Source organism: Gymnoscopelus microlampas, assembly GCF_963454915.1.
Source record: "Gymnoscopelus microlampas genome assembly, chromosome: 3".
Lineage (NCBI taxonomy): Eukaryota > Metazoa > Chordata > Actinopteri > Myctophiformes > Myctophidae > Gymnoscopelus > Gymnoscopelus microlampas.
The window spans coordinates 48,627,060-48,649,771 of NC_139940.1; the positions used below are offsets into that span (position 1 = coordinate 48,627,060).

The 22,712-nt window shown below is 43.1% G+C and overlaps 2 protein-coding genes across 2 annotated transcripts in view; one reads left to right on the forward strand and one right to left on the reverse strand.

Moving 5' to 3' along the window:
* Positions 1-1,293: 1,293 nt before the first annotated feature.
* LOC311038733 (dynein axonemal heavy chain 11) overlaps positions 1,294-22,712 on the reverse strand; it is a gene marked incomplete at both ends in the record, with an annotated part of 133,044 nt that continues 111,625 nt past the window's right edge. Inside the window, 6 exons of the mRNA XM_084048325.1 lie at positions 1,294-1,541; positions 2,152-2,292; positions 11,372-11,484; positions 14,316-14,431; positions 14,956-15,138; positions 16,153-16,395. Of these exons, the coding sequence (XP_083904451.1) occupies positions 1,294-1,541; positions 2,152-2,292; positions 11,372-11,484; positions 14,316-14,431; positions 14,956-15,138; positions 16,153-16,395 (1,044 nt within the window). The remainder of the gene's footprint in view (positions 1,542-2,151; positions 2,293-11,371; positions 11,485-14,315; positions 14,432-14,955; positions 15,139-16,152; positions 16,396-22,712) is intronic.
* Positions 4,865-9,029, forward strand: LOC311038744 (uncharacterized protein; the record flags this gene model as incomplete). Its single annotated transcript, XM_084048334.1, has 5 exons — positions 4,865-5,534; positions 6,363-6,434; positions 6,792-6,860; positions 7,473-8,545; positions 8,847-9,029. 5 exons carry the CDS (start codon positions 4,865-4,867, stop codon positions 9,027-9,029), a joined length of 2,067 nt encoding a protein of 688 aa, XP_083904460.1.

The window sequence follows — 22,712 nt, forward strand, 5'->3', positions numbered from 1 at the left end:
TTAATTTAACTCTGTTCAAAAAAAATAAAAAAAATAACAATGTAACTTTTTACAGCCACATTTGTGTACCATTTGTACGCTCTCACTCAGAGTTAAATTAACACTGAGGATTTGTGTAGGAGGTAAAAATATTAGATGCCACGTGGGAAAGACATGAAGCTCCATTCCAACAAGTAGGCCTGTAAACGGTGGTCCCACCCGACATCCCTCTCTTCTCCCATTCTGTCCCGTCAGTAGAATCCTGGATCCGGCTTTATGACTCTTTTTGGCCACAACTACTATGGAAAATGTTTCGAAAATACTAGCGAAAATAGCCGATCTACAAGCTCTCTGGATTGGTTGTTTAATTTATTTGTATTATTATTGTTTTCCCTTTGTAATGATGAACCTCCCCTTGTAGGGGTGGTTGTGGTTAACCCCTTCAATCCGGCACAGCAACTGTGTCATTTTAGATTTGAGCTATAAAGCATCTCTGTCGGACCTCATATGTCCAAAACTGTTACATTAAGGATTCAAATAAAAAACATCAAAAGTAACAGATCTACAAGCTCGAAACGCGGCGCGAAAACCTTTGGTAGTTTTGTGTGACGCCGTAGTATGACCAAGTAAGGTGTTCATTTACGAGAAAAAAAACACACCAAAAGTTAGAATATGGAGATAAGGTTTCTGCCAACAACGATATATTTCGGGAAAAAAAAATCTTCAGAAAACTGTTTAGAAGCCATTTTTTTAAAATGGGCCTGAGGTCTAAATATGATAATGGAAACATCACATAATGGATGGATAATGGCATCACATAATTCACGGTTTCTGGAAAGTTTCTGGGTAACAGATTGTAGTAGAAAAAACAAGACTGACATTTAAATGTCATTTACAGGGTGCCTACCAATATAAAGAAAATGAGTGCATCTGTGTCTGTCTTTTGTGTGTGTGTGTGTGTGTGTGTGTGTGTGTGTGTGTGTGTGTGTGTGTGTGTGTGTGTGTGTGTGTGTGTGCGTGTGTGCGTGTGTGTGTGTGTGTGTGTGCGTGCGTGAAATCTGACACCACTGTGCTCTGCTCTGTCTGTGTATCTCTCTCGCTCTCTCTCACGCGCCGATAAGTGAAATCTGACACCGCTGTGCTCTGCCGTGTGTCCAGATCCCATAGTCTGAGAGGATGGCGAGTCCTCATTGGCTGGCCTCTTACCAAGGCCAGCCAATGAGGAAAAAAGTGTCGAGAAGTGTTGACTAGGTACAGGTCTGTTTATAGATTTTTTTTAGAGGAGATCCCTGCCTTCAGTACCTGACATCATCATCAGACAGCCAGCAGCAGGGCCACCCCGGCCAGGGTCCACTTGGCCGGAGGCTGCTTGGTCCTGAGGTGGAAGGTGCACACGTAGGTGTGCCCGCGCCGCTTGGTGCGGTACACCGGGCACTGGTAGGTGTTGGCCAGGTCCTGCTGCTCGGCGGGCACGGCGCGCACGTACAGCACGGGCATGGCCGGGGTCAGCTCCCGCAGCGACGCGTCCGAGACCACCCCGCTCTGGGTGTCCCAACGGGCTCCTGGTGGGAACGGACGGACAGGGCGGTGCGGTTAAGGAACGGAACGGTACAGTATACAGCAGTGCGGTGGTGGAAAGTAACTAAGTACATTTACTCAAGTACTGTACTTAAGTACAATTCTGAGGTACTTTTACTTTACTGGAGTATTTCCATTTTGAAAACAAAATATATATATGTTGCTATATCAGTGGTTTTTCATGTCAAGGACCTCTAAAATTATATGTATTTGGCCGTGGACCCCCATCTCAAAATATTTTGTTCCAGGACCCCCCAGAAGCAAAGATTTGAGTTACAAATGTTTGCTTTTAAAATATATATTTTCAAAGATTTGCACACATTTTCACGATTTTTCTAAAACAGTAGATCTACAAGCTCATAGGGCGGCACTCGGTGCCGCCCTATGAGCTTGTATATCTGCTATTTTTGAATAGCCAAAGTATAAAATATGGATAAAGTGGTTACACAGATGCGTTACCGGTTTGAATGGGTTAATGACAACACCTAGCTGTACCGTGCTACACATTAAAACAAAGAAGTACGGGACATCGGCCAAGTTTGTGGAAAAAAGGAGTGTAAACGTGCAGTTGTATCATTTAGTTTTCCTTCCTACCGTCCATGTAGAGGCCGTGGATGTAGGCTCCCTCTCGAGGCGGATGTCCGTAGTCATCTCTAGTCTTCTTGGTCACGTCCACGGTCAGAGTCATCTTGTCCAGCGGCCACTGGTTCTTACGAGCAATGCTCTGCATCACGGCTGAGAGAAAACATGTTCACATGTTGATGTGATCATCCTTTGTTTTGATGGCATGCTTTATACAAATAACTAGAAAAAGTGCTCCTCGGAGCACAGGTCTCCGCCAGGTCAGGTAGGTTATTGTGGCCGCCTGGTGGCGCTATAATAGGCCAATGTGAAAAGGGTGCCATTTCTTCTTAGGCCTTGCACGGCAATCGGACACTGCATTCATGATTTGAGGCATTTGGTTCAAAAAATGTGTTTTGCTAAACTAGACCTGCTGGTGGCGCTATAACAGGCCAATGTTAAAAGGGTGGCATTTGCTCCTCAACATGGTGTGAATGTGTGTGCAGAGTTTGGCCGCAATCGGATGCTGCGTTCATGATTTGCGGCATTTTGTTCAAAACAAGCCACTACTGCAAACTTTAGATGTCAATCTTAGCCAATCAGGATGGAATATGAAAAATCAAACACATCCGTCTTGATCACATGACTATAGAGATCATGTGTACCGATTTGTGTGAAATTTGGATAAAATCGGAAGGAGTAATATAAAAAAAATGTTTTACATAAGTCGTCCTCCTGGTGGCGCTTAAAAGGCAGATGTGAAAAATGCAGGGCAAAGGTTTTTCCTTGACCTCTAGGGAGTGCGCATACAAAGTTTTACACAGATCGGTGCAGTTATAGGTAAAAACACGAATTGGCCTCTTATAGCGCCACCATGAGGCTGATTTGAAACTTTTCAAGTGGCATTTCTTCCTCGGCATAGTGGAAATATGCGTGCAAAATTTCAAGGAAATTGCATGCTGTGTTCATGATTTGAGGCATTTTGTTCAAAACGGAGTATTCCTGCAAACTTTGGAAGCCATTTTTAGCCAATCAGGAAGGAATATGAAAAATCTGAATGTTTAGTGACTATAGAGATACTTTGCTTTATTTCTGTATAACTTGCATGTTTTTTTTCTTTTATGTGTATCTCCTGTGAAGTGCATGGAGTTGTTCCCCTGTGTCTGAAATCAAACATCCCTGATATATGGTCTCTGTACCTCCTATGTCCAAAACTGTTACTTTTCAGGATTCAGATTCAAAAACAGCAAAAGTAGCAGATCTACAAGCTCAAAACACGGCGCGATTGCGATTTGTTTACGTGCTGAAAGCATGATTTTGAGCCTGTTTCCCACAGTATTGATTTCATCGACTAAAACTATGACGAAAAATGTCCGTCGACTACCTTTTTTCACTGACGAAAACGAAATAAAAACGAAATAAAAACTAAGCTGTGATGACTGAAACTATGACTAAATATATTGTCAATTTCGTCAACAAATAAAAACTAGACTAAAATGTTAGTGAGGGAGTGGAGAAGAGATCCAGTAGAACTAAAAGACAAGTCATTTTATGTTTGGTTGCACTCGGGTGTTGCGCTCTGAAAATAGCAGATCTACAAGCTCACAACGTGTCGCGCTGCGACGCGTTGTGAGCTTGTAGATCTGCTATTTTCAGCATGCAACCAAGTTTAAAATCAGCCATTACCACGCCATCAAGGCACCGCCAAACATGTTAGTCGACTAAATCAACTGTAGATTTAGTCGACTATAATTTTATGATATTTAATCGACTAAAACTAGACTAACAGTAAAACATTTCAGATGACTAAAACATGACTAAAACTAAATGGAATTTGATTCAAAGGACTATGACTAGAACTGAATCAAAATGCTGTCAACACTAGTTTCCCCATACAACGAGAATGAATGAGATGGCTATTTATGGTTTGCGGATCACAGAGCACAGAAGTAATAGACCAATTATTTGTTTACCAACATTGAGACTGGACGCACAGGTGATTGTTTCACGCAATCAATTCCCAACCTGTTGTTTCGGGGTGCGCTGGTTTCAGCACACCCCAACCCCCTCTTCTGTGTTGGCTAGTGAGGCGCGTCCTAGCGATACCTGATAGAATGGGTTTCATTGCACGCATACTGGTTGCACGCATTCTGGTTCTTATCAGTGTGACGTCGTCTGTTAACACATTGACTGCCTAGATCGAGTTATCTCGATATTAAGAATCCAGCGCTTGACTGCCTAGATCGAGTTAACTCGATATTAGGTCTTTTCATTGGTATAAGGTAGATTGCAATCTTCCACAACCTGTGTATTAATATTAAGCTTCTACGACAAAAGAAAAGTCACATGATCGCAAAAGTCACATGATCTGAGCAAAACACTACAAATCCGGGTGCAGAACAACAGTCCCTGTGGCATTCTAAACAAACAGTGAGCAGAGACGGACGGACAGAGAAATAGAGTGAGAGAGAGCGAGAGACAGCGACTGAGAGACAGAGAAAGAGCAAGCGATCGTTAGTTAGTTAGTTAGTTTGGTAAAGTTAGGAGAGGTGCAAGATATATATATATAGGTGAGAGTAAGACGTTTATATAGTATAGTAGTACATAGATATATAGGTGAGAGTTAGGTGTACATATTTATAGGTGGGAGTCGGACTCGGGAGTATAGTTTTTAGGCGAGATGCGAAGAAAAAGCAAGGCCAAATGGCCTCGGAGAGACCCGACCCAAAGAACTATTTTGGAGACAATGTCCTTCACTGCTCCCCCGGGACCCCCATCACCACCGGGACCACCATCACGACCTGTGGAGGAACCACCACGACCTGAGAAGAAGCCGTCGGCGGTGGCGTCTTTCACCGCTCCCCCGCGACCACCTTCGCCACTAGCTGGGGGCTCCAAGGAGGTGAAGCAGGCGGCGTCTCTCACTACCCCCGAGGGATCTGTTGACGTGAAGCCATCTCTATCGGTGAAAGATACCTATGTCTTCACGTCAGCAGAACCCTCGTGGCGACCACCTCCGCCGCGACCACCTCCGCCGCGACCACCTCCGCCATTGGAGGGATCCGAGGAGGCGAAGACTGCTCCCCAGGGATCTGAGGAGACATCGGTGTCTTCGACCGTCCCCCGGCGCGGGCGGCGACGACCACGGAGGCCTAAGAAGCAACCACCCCCCCCACCACCTCCCCCACCACCTGCGGAGGTATCTGAGCCTGAGGAGGACACGAACCCACCGGTACCAGACCCCGATCCCGGGCACCGATTGCGTCGTAGCAAAAGACCGACTCCGAGGACCGTGTCATATCGCCCAGAACCAGACACTACTGACGGTGAAGAGAGCTCCGATTCGGATTGTTCTGGCAGCTGGGAGCCAAGCGAGCCAAGCCCAAGGAAACATTGTCTGGATCCGTTTACCAGTGGTAAGAATATCCTATATATATATATATATTTTTTTTTATCATATTTTACCTTTTGGTTGTACTCTGAAAATAGCAGATCTACAAGCTCACAACGCCTCGCGCTGCGACGCGTTGTGAGATTGTAAATCGGCTATGTTTTACCTGATATTTGTATAAAGTCTGTGGGGCACTACTTACTTATATCAACATATAAAATGGCACCAAACCATTCAATCGCATCACAACGTAGTGCTTTTATCTTGTTATGATCATTGAATGGTGCCATTTTATATTTTGATGAATTGAATACCTATGAATGGTTTCATCCTTTTTAGACAAATTGTTTGACTGGGCCTCTAACAACTGGAGGTGTGTGTAACACCTTATTTATATATGGACAATGTAGAAGCCCGGTGTGGATTTCTAGGATATTGCACTCTGGGTCAGCCAGTTATAAAATATGTATTTATTTTATTCTGTATCTATTTATATGCATGTGATTTATTTGAATATGTTGACGATGTAGCCTATGAATTTGTTGACTTGTAGATCTGGGGGTTTTTTTTGGGGGGGGGGGGTGGCATACTTCAAAGGGAAGAGGTCATGTCATGTCATGACAACAAATGTTTTGATTTTGTTGGGGGTCGACATGAGGCCATGTCAACAAAGTCTTTTGTAGTGTTGTGGGTCACATGAGGACATGTCAACAATGATTTTCAAATCCCTTTGATGGCTTTAGTTTTTGGGGTGGAGGCCAGGTGCACCGAGGCCCCCACCATCATAATAAATTTCATCAAAGGTCCCCTTATGTCCACAACATCAACAGTGTTTGATCTTGTTTACTTTCAGACGACGAAGATGAGTCTGATGAAGCAATGGCGTCGTCATCTCATCATAGGCCTACACAGTCTGCTAGGAATGGTAAGTCTGTTTCAAACATTTTCATTAGACAGTTGGTTTTTATAGATGCCATTTTCTTCATCACGTGTCCATTTGGTTCCATTTGTACACATCGTACTGTAATGGTAGCCTTGCCTAACCAGGCTACTGTATTTGGTCATTTAGGGCTAAACTCTGTTTGTGTTTGACACAGTGTCATACATATAATCTGGTCATACAATATAGACAAACACATACAGAGCCAGCCCTGGCTAAAAACCACACTCTGCAATGATACATGTCATTCATTCTAAGTTGCACAAAGTAATGCACCACCACCAGTGAATATAATTGTATATCTTATTTACCAAACTATTTTATGTTTTACTGTGATTTCAGACATGATGGATGTGGAGGAAGCAGGACCATCATGTTCAACCGCAGTACCAAGTGTCCGCCGTGAAAGAGGTGAGACAGTTTTCACAGCTGTACCACACAACAGGATTTTGACAGTACATCATACAACAAACACATACAGAGCCAGCCCATGTCATTCATGACATGATACATGTCATTCATTCTAAAGTTGCCATGCTGGCAGTGAATATAATTGTATATCTTATTTACCAAACTATTTTATGTTTTACTATGATTTCAGGCATGATGGATGTGGAGGAAACGGGACCATCACCTTCAACCGCAGTACCACGTGACGGGCGTAAAAGAGGTGAGACAGTTTTCACAGCTGTACCACACAACATGATTTTGACAGTACATTTTGATTCAGTTTTAGTCATAGTCTGTTGAATACAATTCCACATAGTGTCATAATCTGGACATACAATATAGACAAACACATACAGAGCCAGCCCTCGCTAAAACCCCACTCTGCAATGATAAATGTCACAAAATCATGTACCACAACAACATGATTTTGACAGTACATTTTGATTCAGTTTTAGTCATAGTCTGTTGAATAAAAGTCCATTTAGTTTTAGTCATATTTTCATATAAATCAACACTGCCACACAAACAAAAAAGATGTATTTTATGGTAATTGTGTATTTCTGTAATTCACAGGACATGGTGGGAGGCCGTCAGCTGTAGAGCCTGTGTGGAAGGACACAGATTGGGAACCTAGGGAGGACATCCCTTTCACTGCTAGTCCGGGTCCTAGAAATGCTGCGGCGGAGCTACATTCCACCATGCCTGTAGACTTTCTTTCACTTTTCCTCACTGATGAGCTGCTAGGGATGATAGTAGAGCAGACCAACCACTATGCTGACGTGTTCATCCAGGCCAGGAGTGAAGAAGAAGTGGCGCAGCATCCACAAAGCAGGGTGAAGGACTGGAAAGCGGTTTCAGTGGGGGAGCTGAAAAACTTTTTGGCCCTGTTGTTCCTCACTGGCCTTGTTCGAAAGCCTGTACTAGAGTACTATTGGTCGACCGATGACCCTGTACTCACTTCGTTCTTCGGCAAAAAGATGCCACGCAACAGGTTCCAGATCATCTGGCGGTTTCTCCACTTCACCAACAATGAGGCTGACGCTGCCGCTCACGCCGCCGCCGCTGCCGCCGCCGAAGCTGCTGGTGAGGTTGCTGTTGTCGACAGGCTTTGTAAAATCAACCCGGTCTTGCTGTACCTGACAGACAAATTCAAGCAGATGTTTGTTCCAGGTCGTAACATCAGCATCGATGAGGGGATGCTTTTGTGGAGGGGACGCCTATCCTTCAGAGTGTACAACCCAATGAAGCCCACCAAGTATGGAATAAAGTCCTACATTCTGTGCGATTCTGGAACGGGGTACTGCTACTCAATGAAGCCATATTCTGGACAGTACTCTTCCCTACCAGACACAGTCATCTTTCTGTTGCAGGGTCTTACAGGGTACGGGTTTTCGTTGTTCATGGACAACTATTATAACTCCGTGAAGCTGTATGAACTCCTCCTTGAGAAGAACACCCATGCCTGTGGTACCATGAGGCTAAAAAGAGGAGAACCACAAGCCATGAGGGATGTGACGATGTCCAGCCTGAAAGTGGGACAACGTAAGATGCTTCACAATGGCAAAGTGATGTTATTGGCCTGGCGAGACAAACGCATCGTTCGATTGATCACAACCCAGCACAAGGATGAGATGGGCACCCAGATGGTGAGGCCGAAAAAACACAGCGACAAAGTGCCACAGGAGAAGCCAGTTTGTGTCCTTGAATACAACAAGAGTATGAATGCAGTTGACCGACTAGACCAAAACCTAAGCTATTATCCCTTCATCAGGAAGACAGCCAAGTGGAGCAGCAAGTTTGTGGTCTATTTATTCCAAATCGCAATGTACAACGCATTCGTACTCTACAAGACAAGGAATCCAGGTGGCGACTGTAAGTGCATGTATGACTTCATCCTCAGCGTTGTCAAGTCTTGGACCGCTGTGAGACATGCCCCTGTCCCAGCAGACCCGCCTGTCCCCCCCCCGGCCGCCTGTCAGCAGCAACCTCACCAGCAGCAACCTCACCAGCAGCAGCCTCACCAGCAGCCTCATCCTGCCCGCCCCTGCCGTCCCCCGGCCTCTCCGCCCCCCCCTGCCCCCCCCCTGCGTCCTTATGCACCAAGAAGTCGCGAACCTTGTGACCGATTGAGTGGCGATATGAAAGTCCATGAGCTTGTCTATTGTCCCCCCACTGCCAAAAACAAGCACCCAACAAAATGGTGCAGAGTTTGCACCAGGAGGGGAGAGCGGAGTGAGACAAGGTATCAGTGCAAAAGCTGTTTGGTACCCCTCCATGTTATTGATTGCTACCTTGATTACCATACTAAGGAGAAGTATTATTGAATCATTTTGATTGTATTTGTTTGTTTTATTTTCATTTTGTATTTATTTTGACTTTGATTTATTATGCTCTGAGCCAGCCAACAGTTGGCAGTGAATGTGCTGCTAATGTTTCTCACTGCCCCAAGGGATCTGAGTGCGTGATGCCATCTTTGTCGGTGAAAGACATCTATGCCATCACGTCCTCAGACCCTCACGGGGACCACCTCCGCCCTGAGCGATTGATTACCATACTAAGGAGAAGTATTATTGAATCATTTTGATTGTATTTGTTTGTTTTATTTTCATTTTGTATTTATTTTGACTTTGATTTATTATGCTCTGAGCCAGCCAACAGTTGGCAGTGAATGTGCTGCTAATGTTTCTCACTGCCCCAAGGGATCTGAGTGCGTGATGCCATCTTTGTCGGTGAAAGACATCTATGCCATCACGTCCTCAGACCCTCACGGGGACCACCTCCACCCTGAGCGATCTGAGGAGACATTGATGTGCTGGCCAGCAAAACACACAATGATGATATATTGTATTTTTTGTATGTTTTTTGTATGTTGTACTTTGTATGTTGTACTCCATTTTGTACTTGAAAGACATATAAAGTGTTCAAATGTGTCTGCCTGAGTCGTTTCAAACTTTTTCTGTAGACTGTTGGTTTTATATCATAGATATACAATTGCAAACTAGCAGGTCTTGTGTGCACAAATGGAACCAGTGAAATCAGTATCCTAATCTGAAGAAAACCTGGACATAGAATATAGACAGACACATACATAGCTAGCCCTATTTGACCATTACTGTCAACCCTACGGGTCCATTTAGTTCCATTTGCACACAATCAAGAGTTATGGGGGACTGATATTCAGTAATTGGGTTCTGTAGACTGTTGGTTTTATATCATAGATATACAATTGCAAACTAGCAGGTCTTGTGTGCACAAATGGAACCAGTGAAATCAGTATCCTAATCTGAAGAAAACCTGGACATAGAATATAGAAAGACACATACATAGCTAGCCCTATTTGACCATTACTGTCAACCCTATGGGTCCATTTAGTTCCATTTGCACACAATCAAGAGTTATGGGGGACTGATATTCAGTAATTGGGTGTTGTGATAAAAATAAGGCTGTATATAAAACTGTTTCACTATCTAAAAAGTCAAACATTTTCTGATTTTGCTTGGTTTTATGTCATAGATGCTATCTGGATCTCAGTGCTTGTCTGCATGGCATTCACAGAAAATAATTCCTCCTCACTTACCTTGCATACAGTCTATATGTCTATATGGTTTCTATCAGGGGGCATCAATATGTCTGTATTGGATGGATGGATGTGTCACAATGTAGGGATTTATTTTGACCACCAGAGGGGGACAGTGCAAAATCTCTCCCTGTGTGTGCGTGTGTGTGTGTGTGTGTGTGTGTGTGTGTGTGTGTGTGTGAAATTATAATGGTGTGTAAAACAAACTCAAACAATTGGCACAGATAATGCCAAGTCTTGACACACACACACACACACACACACACACACACACACACACACACACACACACACACACACACACACACACACACTTCTTTTGATCTTATAACTTTGAAAAGAAAAACGTTGAAATGAGCTTGAGATTTGTTTATCAACAAGACACATGTTGATAAACGTTGATGTGAAAAAGCTATATAAAAGTATATTCAAAAGCACTTTCTCAGTGTTGTTAGTTTGAAAACAACAACTGTGCAGATGTCTGATGTCAGTAATGTGTCACTGAAGGTGAAAATATAAGGGTCTAATCACTGTTCTGCCTGAGAGAGAATGTTTCACAAAAGCCTCATTATCTCAGCTTCTAGATCCAGATAGCTGATTTTGGTGAAACCAAGCTATATTCAACTGCCAATAGCTAAAGAACAGAACATGCTAGGAACTCACTTTTTTTCCTGGCGAAAGTAGAGATTCTGATCTTTGTTTTGAGGTATTCCATGTGTTCATAGTCCTAGCACAAAATGTTCTGTGGGCCTAGATAGACTGGCCAGAAAGCTCAAAAATGGCTGGCACAGGCAGCTATGGCTGGTGTTTTAACTCTGGCAGTCAATGTGTTAAGGGGTCTATATGACCTAATATGAACTTGAATCCATGGGTTTAACAGGGAACAGAGACTCACCAGTGAGGAAGGACTGAGGGTTGAAGAACCCAGACAACCAGACCACGGCCGGTAGAACCAGGTCCTGGGTCCAGCTGTCCAGCTCTCGACAAGCACTCAGCACATCACCGAACCTAAGAGACACAAAACAGTGTCTTTCATTATTAAAACATAGGGTGACCACCATACTTATATTCAGCCCCTCAAACCGGGACCCTTATAAATCAATGTGCAAGTTCGCCGTGCACGTCACGTGTGCCAGCTTTTTTAGAGAGAATAACTGATCAACATGGAGGTTGGTAAGTTGGAAGGTAAACCAGTCCACAGGGACTGCTGTCAAAAACACAGATGCTTCTAGATCAGCGGTGGGCAACTTTGATGATGTAGAGAGCCACTGTATCTCCACACTCACTCCAGACGGCCACATTGCATAATCGGGCAGACAGACTCTCGTATTTTAACTTTTTTTTCGTAAATTAATGCCATACTTTGCCATTCTATGTCACACAAAAGTAGCAAAAATAGCAGATCTACAAGCTCATGAGCTAAATAAAATAAAAAACGAAATGAGCAGATCTACAAGCTCATGAGCTTGTAGATCTGCTATTTTTGAATTGGAATCCAGATTTTTTTTGTGCTATTTTTTTAATTGGAAATCCTGAAAAGTGACATTTTTATTTTATTTCAAATGACTTTAACTTAACTTTTTGAACTTAAATACATTGGACACAAAAAAGACAATTTTAATACTAGTCACTAAGCTACTAATATAGACTGAAGTAATTAAAGCGGGTCATATGTGCATGTTTGGAATTGTAACAGCTGAAATCAATAATATATCAGTATTCCGATATTAACCTGCGGGCCGCATTAAGTGAATGTGGGGGGCGCACGAGGCCCCCGGGCCGCCAGTTGCCCATGTATGTTCTAGATAGAATCACATGTAATATTGTCACATATAACTTTGTGTTGAGATGGGTTCTTCCATCAACACAACCAGTTTATTATTCACATTGTCAGTCTGTGTGCCCCCCCCCCCCATTCAGCCCACTGATGTGCTGGTGTCACCGTGGCAACAAGTAGTGTCATGGCCATGGGGTCCTTCAGTAAGCTATGCTGAATGTATGGAAGAAGAGCCCTTATGTCCTGCCTGTCCATTATCCTATGGACCAGAAGTATTTAAATATCTATTATTATCCTATGGAACATGAGTATTTCAATATCTATCATTATTCTATGGAACATAATTATTTAAATGAAGGGTTAACTGTATACGCACACCCACAATGATGCCATACATCATTTGTAAGACATATTATATCATGAACCCCCGTGAAATGTCAGCAAGGTACGGTTACAAGTAAAAAGACCTACTATAATGGAACAAAAGGTTGTCTTATTTGTTCCTGAATAAAGACGTCTGAACCATGAACTGTGCTTTAAACTAAAGTATTTGAACCCAGAACAAAGACTTGTCTATAAGTAGGCTAGTTGCATATTAATCACACAGCATTGTACGCTAGACAATGTCATACATGCTACAATGACTCCTATCACCAGCTTTTAGATTAACTTTATTTGTTCATAGTATGACATATATCATATACCCCAGTGAGATGTCAGCAAGGTACGGAGGTATATGAAACAATAGATAACAGCCTAATCTTAGGCGGACCATTCATTGTTTTAATAATATAATAATAATGATCAGTAAGACCTACCATTTAACCACCATCTTTTCTAAGTGAACACTACAAGACCCGATTAGAAATTCTAGATTATGGCTCTGAAATACATTGGAAATGGAAGGTTGGAAAGTTAAAAGAATAAGGAGGCTATGCAATTCTGTTGGTTTGTCTGTGACCTACGGTACATAAGTTAAAGGCCGTATCGCCGTGACATTTGCTGCTCATCGTCTTCCGACATACAGCATCGGAGCATTTGGCCATCAGGCGTAACTTTACAATGGAAATTGGGGAAATGTTGAGGCATTGTCAGAGGTCAGAGTCATAACTGCGGTGTGAAGCAAGTGCACTGCCGCTCCGCACCGCGACACCGCAGCTACAGGAATTCGCTCTGTGGATTGGTCTATACTGAGTGCATTCTTGTTTAAATTTCAATTTGCCCTTCACTAAGTACAACCCCCCCCCCCCCCCCCCCCCCCAGCTTAGAGGGGGGTGTTGTATGTTAGCCCTATGTACTGTATGTTCTGTGGACTGTGGAGTCCACAGGCATGGTTTTCAGTGCCAATCTGACAGGAACAGAGAGAGGTAAGCGGAGAGCATCATTTCGTTTATGTGTTGGGCTGTGTGCCAGGGCTTGTGGGGCTGCTCTTTTTACTGTGATTTGGTTATTGGTTGTTCTCTGGCTGGAGCTCTTTGGTGTAAGGAAAGAGAGAAAGAGAGAGCAATATAGGGAGAGAGGAAGAGAGAGAGACAGAGAGCGAGAGAGTGAGAGTGAGAGTGAGTGAGAGGGAGGGAGGAGTTGTTCATTTTTGTTGAATTAAGCTATGAGTATAAGGACTTCCACACTGTTTAATCCATATCCCACTTATCTTCTCTTGTGGTTTTGCTTCTTGTGATGTTCTGCTTCGGAAAAGCCTAAAAATAAATATGACACCTCACCTCTAAACTTTGAGGGTATGTGCTGTCAGACTTTCTGTCAGACGTTTGTATTATTGCCACAATTTAAACACTTTAAAACACAAGACCAAAACTAAAAACAGCATAAACAAACATTAAAAAAAAAAATATATATATATATGTATGATAAACAGTAACGTTTAGTCGGACTCATGAGCTCCGGCACCTAATAATTTACAAATTAAGTGTTTCAGTAGTTACCAGTGTGTGAGGGTCTTGGTGGAGGTATAGTGTTAGGGTAAGGTTATAATTCAGTACGTACCAGTGTGTGAGGGTCTTAGTGGAGGTATAGTGTTAGGGTAAGGTTATAATTCAGTACGTACCAGTGAGTGAGGGTCTTGGTGGAGGGGGACCCCAGTCTGTCCCAGGACACAGGGAGAGTATCGGTGAACAGAGCTGCCTGCAGAGCCTCCATGTTGGACGACATGGTCAGCTCTCCCTGGTAGAGACACAGTGTGAAACAGGACATCAATGTGGACAGCATGGTACATTTTTCTCAAAACAGGGATGCCAGGGTTAAAGTGGTTAACGCACATTTTAATTAAATTGTTAAATGATGATATTATCAAACATACATTCAAACATACAGTCTACATTTCTCCAAAGGATACTTTTCTTTTTTAATTTATTTTTGGCCTTTGTATGCTTTTATTATTGGTAGGACAGTAGGCTGACCGGAAATGGGGAAAGAGAGATGGGGAGTGACACTCAGCAAAGGCCATCAGGATCGGGACTCGAACCCGCGCGACGCGCTGTCAGGTTACATTGTAGCCTAGGTGCCCGGTATAGGAGACACAAAGAGTCTCCTTTGTGTCTCCTACCGGAATTGCTGCCTACCGGTCCAATGCGACAAAAACAAACAAAAAATCCAGAATTCAAGTCTCCATGGGGTGACTAATCGATAGAAGGGTGAACTGTCCCTTTAAACTAACTTTAAGTGAGTCTAAGGCAAGCTTCCTGTACCTTCAGGCCCAGGTCCAGCTCTCTGAGGGAGCGGGACATCTCTGCCAGGAGGACGTTCATGCGCTCACACTCCTGGAAGCACACCAGGATGTAAGGGCTGCGTTGGGCCGTCTTCGCCATAATGTCGGCCATGTTGTACTCCTCTGGAAGCTTCTCCAAGATGTCATCAAGGACCATCTTCACCTGATGAACAATACATTCAATATTTCTTTACTATTTCCTTTACTGGTACAGGTCGTGTCTATAATGCATTATAATAGCATTTATAATGCATTATAATGTGCTTAGCTTATAACTAAAGGCTTCAAAACACTCATTATAAATGTTTTATGATTATGCATAGCAACTTATAACAAAGACACTTTGTAACGGACTAAGTTAAGGTAGTTATAATGTGCTGTTCCGCTGAGCTTACAATGCATTATGACCAGCACTTATAATACTTCATAAACCTTGGTATAAGTTGTTGCATAATTATAAACATCCCCAGCTAAATTAGTTAATATAACGTCAGAATTATTTTTAACCACTTTATCCATTTAGGCCATACGTTGGCTATTCAAATACAGCAGATCTAAAAGCTCACAAGCGCGCGCATCACTGCGAGCTTGTATATCTGCTATTTTAGTTTTTTTTTTTTTTAAATATCGAAAATGTTGAATGTTGACATTTTTAATCATTTCTTCTCTTCTGGGGGTCCCTGGCACAAATCATTTTCAAATGGTGGTCCGCAGACAAATATATACAGTATCAATTTGGGGCAGTAGAGCAGTGGTTCTCAAACTTTTTCATGTCAAGGACTCCCAAAATGATATGTATTTGGCTGCGGACCCCCATCTATATGTCTAATATCTATCTATATATCTAATACCCCCAATATATGTCGTTCCAAGGACCCCCCCAGAAGTAAAGATGTGAGTTCTAAATGTTCGCTTAAAAAACATGTATATTCAAAGATTTGCACACATTCTCACGATAAAAAAAAATAGCAGATCTACAAGCTCATAGCGCGGCACTCGGTGCCGCGCTATGAGCTTGTAGATCTGCTATTTTTGAATAGCCAAAGAATAAAATATGGATAAAAATGATTGTGACTCTTTGTTAACTAATTTTGCTGGGGACCCCCTGGTACCCCCCCTCAAGGACCTCTGGGGGTCCCCGGACCCCCCTTTGAGAATCACTGCAGTAGAGTAGTACCTTCTCCTCTGTGCTCTGCGTGGCCCCCTCTCCCCTGGTGGTCCCGTGGGGCTGCAGCTCCAGCAGGGCTCTGAACAGGGCGTGCGAGGCGACGCCCAGGGTCTCCAGCTCGGTGTTGGGGTGCAGGCCGTACAGGGCGGGGCTCTCCGGCGGCAGGTGCTCGTCCACGTAACCGTGGTAACCGCTGTAGTCCAGGAAGGGCGGGGCCAGGAAGCCGGGACACAGGAACAGCTCGCCTTCAAACTGAAACCGTTAAGTGGTGGACGTGAGACTGAGTTGAAGTTCAAGGTAGGCAGTGGTGTAAAGTAACTAAGTACATTTACTCAAGTACTGTACAATTTTGAGGATTTCTTTTACTTTACTGGAGTATTTCCAATTTTCAGTACTTTTTCCTTCTACTCCACATCTCAGAGGCAAATATTGTACTTTTTACTCCACTACAATTATTTGAAAACTTAAGTTACTACTTTGCAGATATATATCATTATATTATAAAACATACATTAACCACTTTAGCCCTGTTTTATACATAGGCTATTTGAAAATAGCAGATCTACAAGCTCACAACGCGTCGCATCGCGACGGGTTGTGAGCTTGTAGATCTGCTATTTTCAAACATTTTAGTGCTTTTACTTTTGCTACTTTAAGTATATTTTGATGCCAATACTTTTTTAATTTTTTACTCAAGTAACATTTTGAACAAGTCTTTTAGTGGTAAGGGCGCGCTCCCACCAAAACATGGTCGGCTAGCGTTAAACGCAGGTTGTGCGCGGCCACAGTTTTTTTGCAGCCAGCGGATTCTAAAAAACGGGAGTGACGCACCTGTCACTCACTTTCAGGACCCTCCCCGTAGCCCGCACCGCCTTCTGCCTTGAGCACCATGGTGCTTCCTGAGTCTTGGGACGCTCCGCCTTCCACTCAACCGATTGGACAGAGGGGGAAAAGCAGCTCCTGCCTCCAGCAGTTATATGCTTCAAATGGACAAGTCGTGTAGAGCGGATAAACGCACGGTCTGCGCGACATGCCGAAAGATCCGCTCTTGCGTGAATCCACGCATTTACATTGACAAAGCATTGGCAGATTCCGCCCCAGAGGTAATATAAAAGTGCGGTGGGAGCGCGCCCTAACAGAGTATTTTTATATTGTGGTATTGCTACTTTTACTAAAGTAACTTTTAGTAAAATATCTGAGTACTTCTTCCACCACTGAAGGTAGGTAATCGACAGAGCAATTCTTTAGTGAGACAGAGATTTTAAATAAGTTGGAACTGTCCTGAAATCAATATATGGTAATGCAACCATTTTAAATCATTCATCTCAATATACTGCAGCAAGTTAAAGGAGCAATCTGTACGTTTTATGTCCTAACCAAAATGTTAACCTGACTTTTGATTTATTGATTGAATACTTTATTTTGAAGTTTGCAGAGAAAAAAAGAACATGAAAGTACAAGTTCAAAATACAAGGTTAACTAATTAGTAGTTAGTAGGTAGTGACTTTTACAGGGGACAGTTTGGAATCGCAGCCTCCTGAAGGTATTCTTTTCGGGCAGTCTTGGAAGCGAGTAGGGTTTTTACACTCCTTCACTACTTTTGGTAGGGCATGCCACATTGTTGTTGCATGACAAAACATATACCGCTCATCCAAGACGGAATCTCTGTTTGTCTAGGGACGATTTTGCACTCAATGGAAGAAGTAGGGAGACCTGAAGTCGATTCTACATGTCTCCTAAATCTCAACAGCATTCTGAAAAACCTATGTTTCTATATCAGTGGTGCTCAATCTTTTTCATGTCAAGGACCCCCAAAACTAACTATATGTATTTGGCCACGGACCCCCATCAAAATATTTTGTTCCAGGGACCCCCAGAAGCAACGATTTGAGTTAAAATGTTCGCTTTAGAAATATATATATTCAAGGATTTTTGCACACATTTTCACGATTTTTCAAAAATAGCAGATCTACAAGCTCATAGCGCGGCACTCGGTGCCGCGCTATGAGCTTGTAGATCTGCTATTTTTGAATAGCCAAAAGTGTAAAATAATGCTTTTTAGCTCAAATCTAAAAATGACACAGTTCCAGGTCTTAATGGGTTAACCCATTTAGACCTGAGGCTGATTCTAAAAAAAAAACACATTCTAAATCCTAACAGTTTTCTGAAAAACGTTTGCTGCTAGTTATACATAGTAACATGTAAAATGATATAAATGCTGTGCCGGATTGAAGGGGTTCATATACACTTCCGTACGGATTGTTACAATAGGTTTTATTCACTAAAATAAATTCCAGATCACATTTGTCTTACATTCCCCATCCTCCTCAGAAGGAATTGAACAAGGCTACAATTGGAAGTTCAAACGTGCCTGTGTGTTTCAAATGAGGTATTTGGATGGTAATAATCAATATGAAGGACAACAGTACACGTGTGGGACAGCGGATGCCGTGCATACACAACTAGACTGTGATCGATGGCTGATAGTCTGTGTGGAGCCTAATAGTCTGTCTGGGCTGAAAGGTAATGCCTCATGCACCGTCCTACCATGAAATATAAATCACTATGAAATGTCCAACGAACTTCTCTCAGACCAACACCACATCATCAACCCCCCCCCCCCCCACACACACACACACACACACACACACACACACCTCATCTGTTGGCCATTTGAAGCCGCAATCTGGAAAATATCACTTACAGCGCCTTAAATACATCATAATGTGCAGTGAGTGGTTGGAGGTGGTTCTTCTCCCTGCTCTTCCATTGAGACATTTTACCCAGGGGGCAAAGTGGAAATAGTGCACCCGAGCGTTGTAAAAGGTTGTTCACCAGAAATGATATCTAGGATCTTCACTGATCACAACCAGGATGGACAACCCGGTCAACTAGCTGCTGGAAAGTCACAGGGTGGGTTTAAACATATGCCACCCCCACTCTGAAAAGGCAAAATCCGAATAGGGCAAAAAAAGACAAAAAAGCCTATAACTTAATAATACTCACTCTTATCTTCATCAAATTAGCTGAGGTATGAACCAGCAGTCTACCCTACATCATCAAAGAGTCAGAATGCAATTTACCAAAAGAAATACTGACATATTCTCCTTTAAACATCATTTTAGTTTAGGCGGAAATTGTATTTTTGTGATTAGGACTCCTTTACTTTCTCTAATTTACAAAGAAATATATACATTTATGTCAAATAAGCTGTTACTGCATTGCCTAGGATGCTATTAAACAATAACAAGTAGTTGTGAGGATATAACTATTACAGTTTATTTGCAAATCGGATTTCTTCAGACATACAACTATTGGCAGAAAAAACACATATTTCACAATAAATTGGCTTTTTCCTTCTGCTTTATGTCCTTGTAGCTATTTTAAAGATTTTTGGGGTTTTATTCAGAGTCACTGCTGCTGTCACTACTCTCAAATGTGTCAGTTTGTATCCTGTTGCATTTGGTTGCCAGTCCCTGACAACGGCATCCTATGTAGCATGGGACGGCCTTATTTGAGCATGAGCTGTTCCTCTGGCAGCCTTTGACACATCTACATGATATAAGTTTGTCCATTGACACAGGCCAGGCTGGCTGTGTAGATGGAATGGGAACTACTTTTCCCTTATCCACAGACCAACCATATTCTGCAACTGAGGGAATTTGTGGTTTGGCAATGTGTGCACTCTTGTCAATCACTGTTGCCAGAGCAGCCCTTTTCAGGTGCAGGAGAAAGGAATGCTCTGTTGGAGGCAGTAGCTTCAAGAGCGTAGATGTGTTGTTAAAGAACTTGTATGCTATCAGCTTGCCCAGATCTGCACCCTCAAAGTGATCAGCTGTGGATGTGTATACAGCTATTGTGAGGTCTCTTGCCTGACTGAGGAGGTCATCTGTTATGGCATCATCAGGGTTCTCACCAAACTCTTCAAGTGCAGGTATATCCATACTCATGCTGCTCTTGAACCAAGCCTTCTTTCCAGTGAAATATGGATAACTAGTGATATCTCTACCACTCAGACTGTGGACAAAGGGCATGGCACAACACTGTGAAATTCCTAATGCCGCTACCATTGCATGTATAGGCAGGTATGCATTCTGGGCTGTTCTTACCCACAGCTCTGGGAGGTCACTGAGGTGTGTTGCACCATAATATAAGCACAAGTTAATGACGTCGGTGTCATTCGCATGGATGACAACTCTGTCAACGCCTTCATTCTTGACACTGTAGAGTGTGTGGAGTATTAGTCTAGTGTCAGCCTCCTGCTGTGTGGATTCCAGAGCAGGGACATCCATAACCAAACCGTCTGTGAGCACCACACTCTTCGTCTCTTCTTTGAATCCACCACCCAAATAGAGATGGGTTGGGCCAAGGGCAGGCTCCAGTTGCTCATTCTCACACCATTTCTCACAGAGGAAGCTCAGAAGGTTTGCTTTGTTTGTTGACACTGCAAAGAACTCCTTTGGATCAGGAGCTGTGTACTGCTCACTAACTTTGTATACTCTTGCTGATTTTGATGGGCCGTATCTCTGTTCCTGTTCAGCTGACTTAAGGCTGGATCCACTGTACATGTCACAACAGAGGTGTTTGTATCGCTCAGCAATGGTTCCAAATCTTTCACCTTTGTGAAAAGACCAGTGTCGAATCGCACACATAGCATCAACGACTACTGCTGTCTTTTTATGATTTTGAGGTAGATCAGGGATGCTGGTCACTTTGGTCTCCTCTTTCAGGATCTTCACTAGGCTTGCCTTGGTACCTGTTCTCATACTGCCATCTTCCTGGAAGAGGGATGGGGGAAAGTCACTGCATTCATGGTTGCCTATGAAGTCAACAATGTCGAGTTCTCCACCACTGGCGATGATCTGTGTCATGTGCAGAAGGGCAGTAACTTCATTGCTCTTGCCAGGTGTAGAGGATTTCCCCCTAGACTTCTTTTGCTTCATGTTTTGTGTATGGAAGGTGTTAAGTTTCAGAATATGTGTCTTCTTTTGATCACTGGACAGTGAATCAGACGGTGCCTTCAGACCGATTACTTTCACGCTCGTCAGGTTGTCCTTGACTGTGGAATCGGCACACTGTCCAGTTGATATGTTGATCAGGGATGTTGAGTCTCTTGTGAATGGGTTGGCCTCTACTGCTGCCATGATCTTGACTACCATCTCTGCATCCCTGGTGACACGACTCAAACCAGATTCATGGTGTGGGCTGGAGGAATGGAGATGCAGCAAAGACTTCAGCTCTGCAGAGATAGCTGCAGTGAGTGGTTTTGTGTAGACCCACTTCATTCGGGCAGCAGGATTTAGGGTAATGCCATCCAGGCCACTTGCCTCCTTGGCATCTGCATTATAGGTCTGCTCCAGAAGCATGTCAGGGGAGACCCCATTGTGGTTGCCATCAGCTCTTCTCCCAACAAATGCACCTGCCATCAGTGCTTCATGTACCTCTGGAGCTGTCTGTGGTAGTTCCTTCATCTCTGCCAAATACAGAGGCAAAGATTGCTGCCCATATTTGTAGTGCCCTGCTGCAGTTAGGTATGGTAGCATCCGTGCTGATTCACAAAGATGTCCTACCCAGTTACCCTCTCGCTGGTAGTATATAAACCTGTGCAGAATGTCTGTCATCTCCAGGAAGATTGACCAGAAAATTGCTGTTGGTTGGTCATTCAGTGATTCCTGGAAAAGCGACATCTGCTCTGTCTGTTTGTAATAGTTATATCCTCACAACTACTTGTTATTGTTTAATAGCATCCTAGGCAATGCAGTAACAGCTTATTTGACATAAATGTATATATTTCTTTGTAAATTAGAGAAAGTAAAGGAGTCCTAATCACAAAAATACAATTTCCGCCTAAACTAAAATGATGTTTAAAGGAGAATATGTCAGTATTTCTTTTGGTAAATTGCATTCTGACTCTTTGATGATGTAGGGTAGACTGCTGGTTCATACCTCTGCTATTTTGGTGAAGATTAGAGTGATCATTATCAAGTTATAGGCTTTTTTGTCTCTCTTTGCCCTATTCGAATTTGCCTTTTCAGAGATTGGGGTGGCATATGTTTAAACCCACCCTGTGGCTTTCCAGCAGCTAGTTGACCGGGTTGTCCATCCTGGTTGTGATCAGTGAAGGTCCTAGATATCATTTCTGGTGAACAACCTTTTACAACGCTCGGGTGCACTATTTCCAAAAAACAGGGTTTTGCCCCCAGGGTATTTATAGACCCTGGTGTCTGGTAGGACACCTATAGTGGTTGACAAGCAGTACTGCCTGAAGCTCACAAGCTTCACCCATTAAGACCTGAGGCGATTCTTAAAAATGTTTTCTAAAATCCTAACAATTAAAAAAAAAAAAAAAAAAGTTTTCAAGATTTTTCAAAAATAGCAGATCTACAAGCTCATAGCGCGGCACTCGGTGCCGCGCTATGAGCTTGTAGATCTGCTATTTTTGAATAGCCAAAGAAATCTAAAGTGACACAGATGCGTTCCAGGTCTTAATGGGTTTTAATGTTGCTACAGTACCATAGTGGGTGCCATGTATTGCTGCAGGTAGGTGTGGTGGTACAGTAGGTACAGTA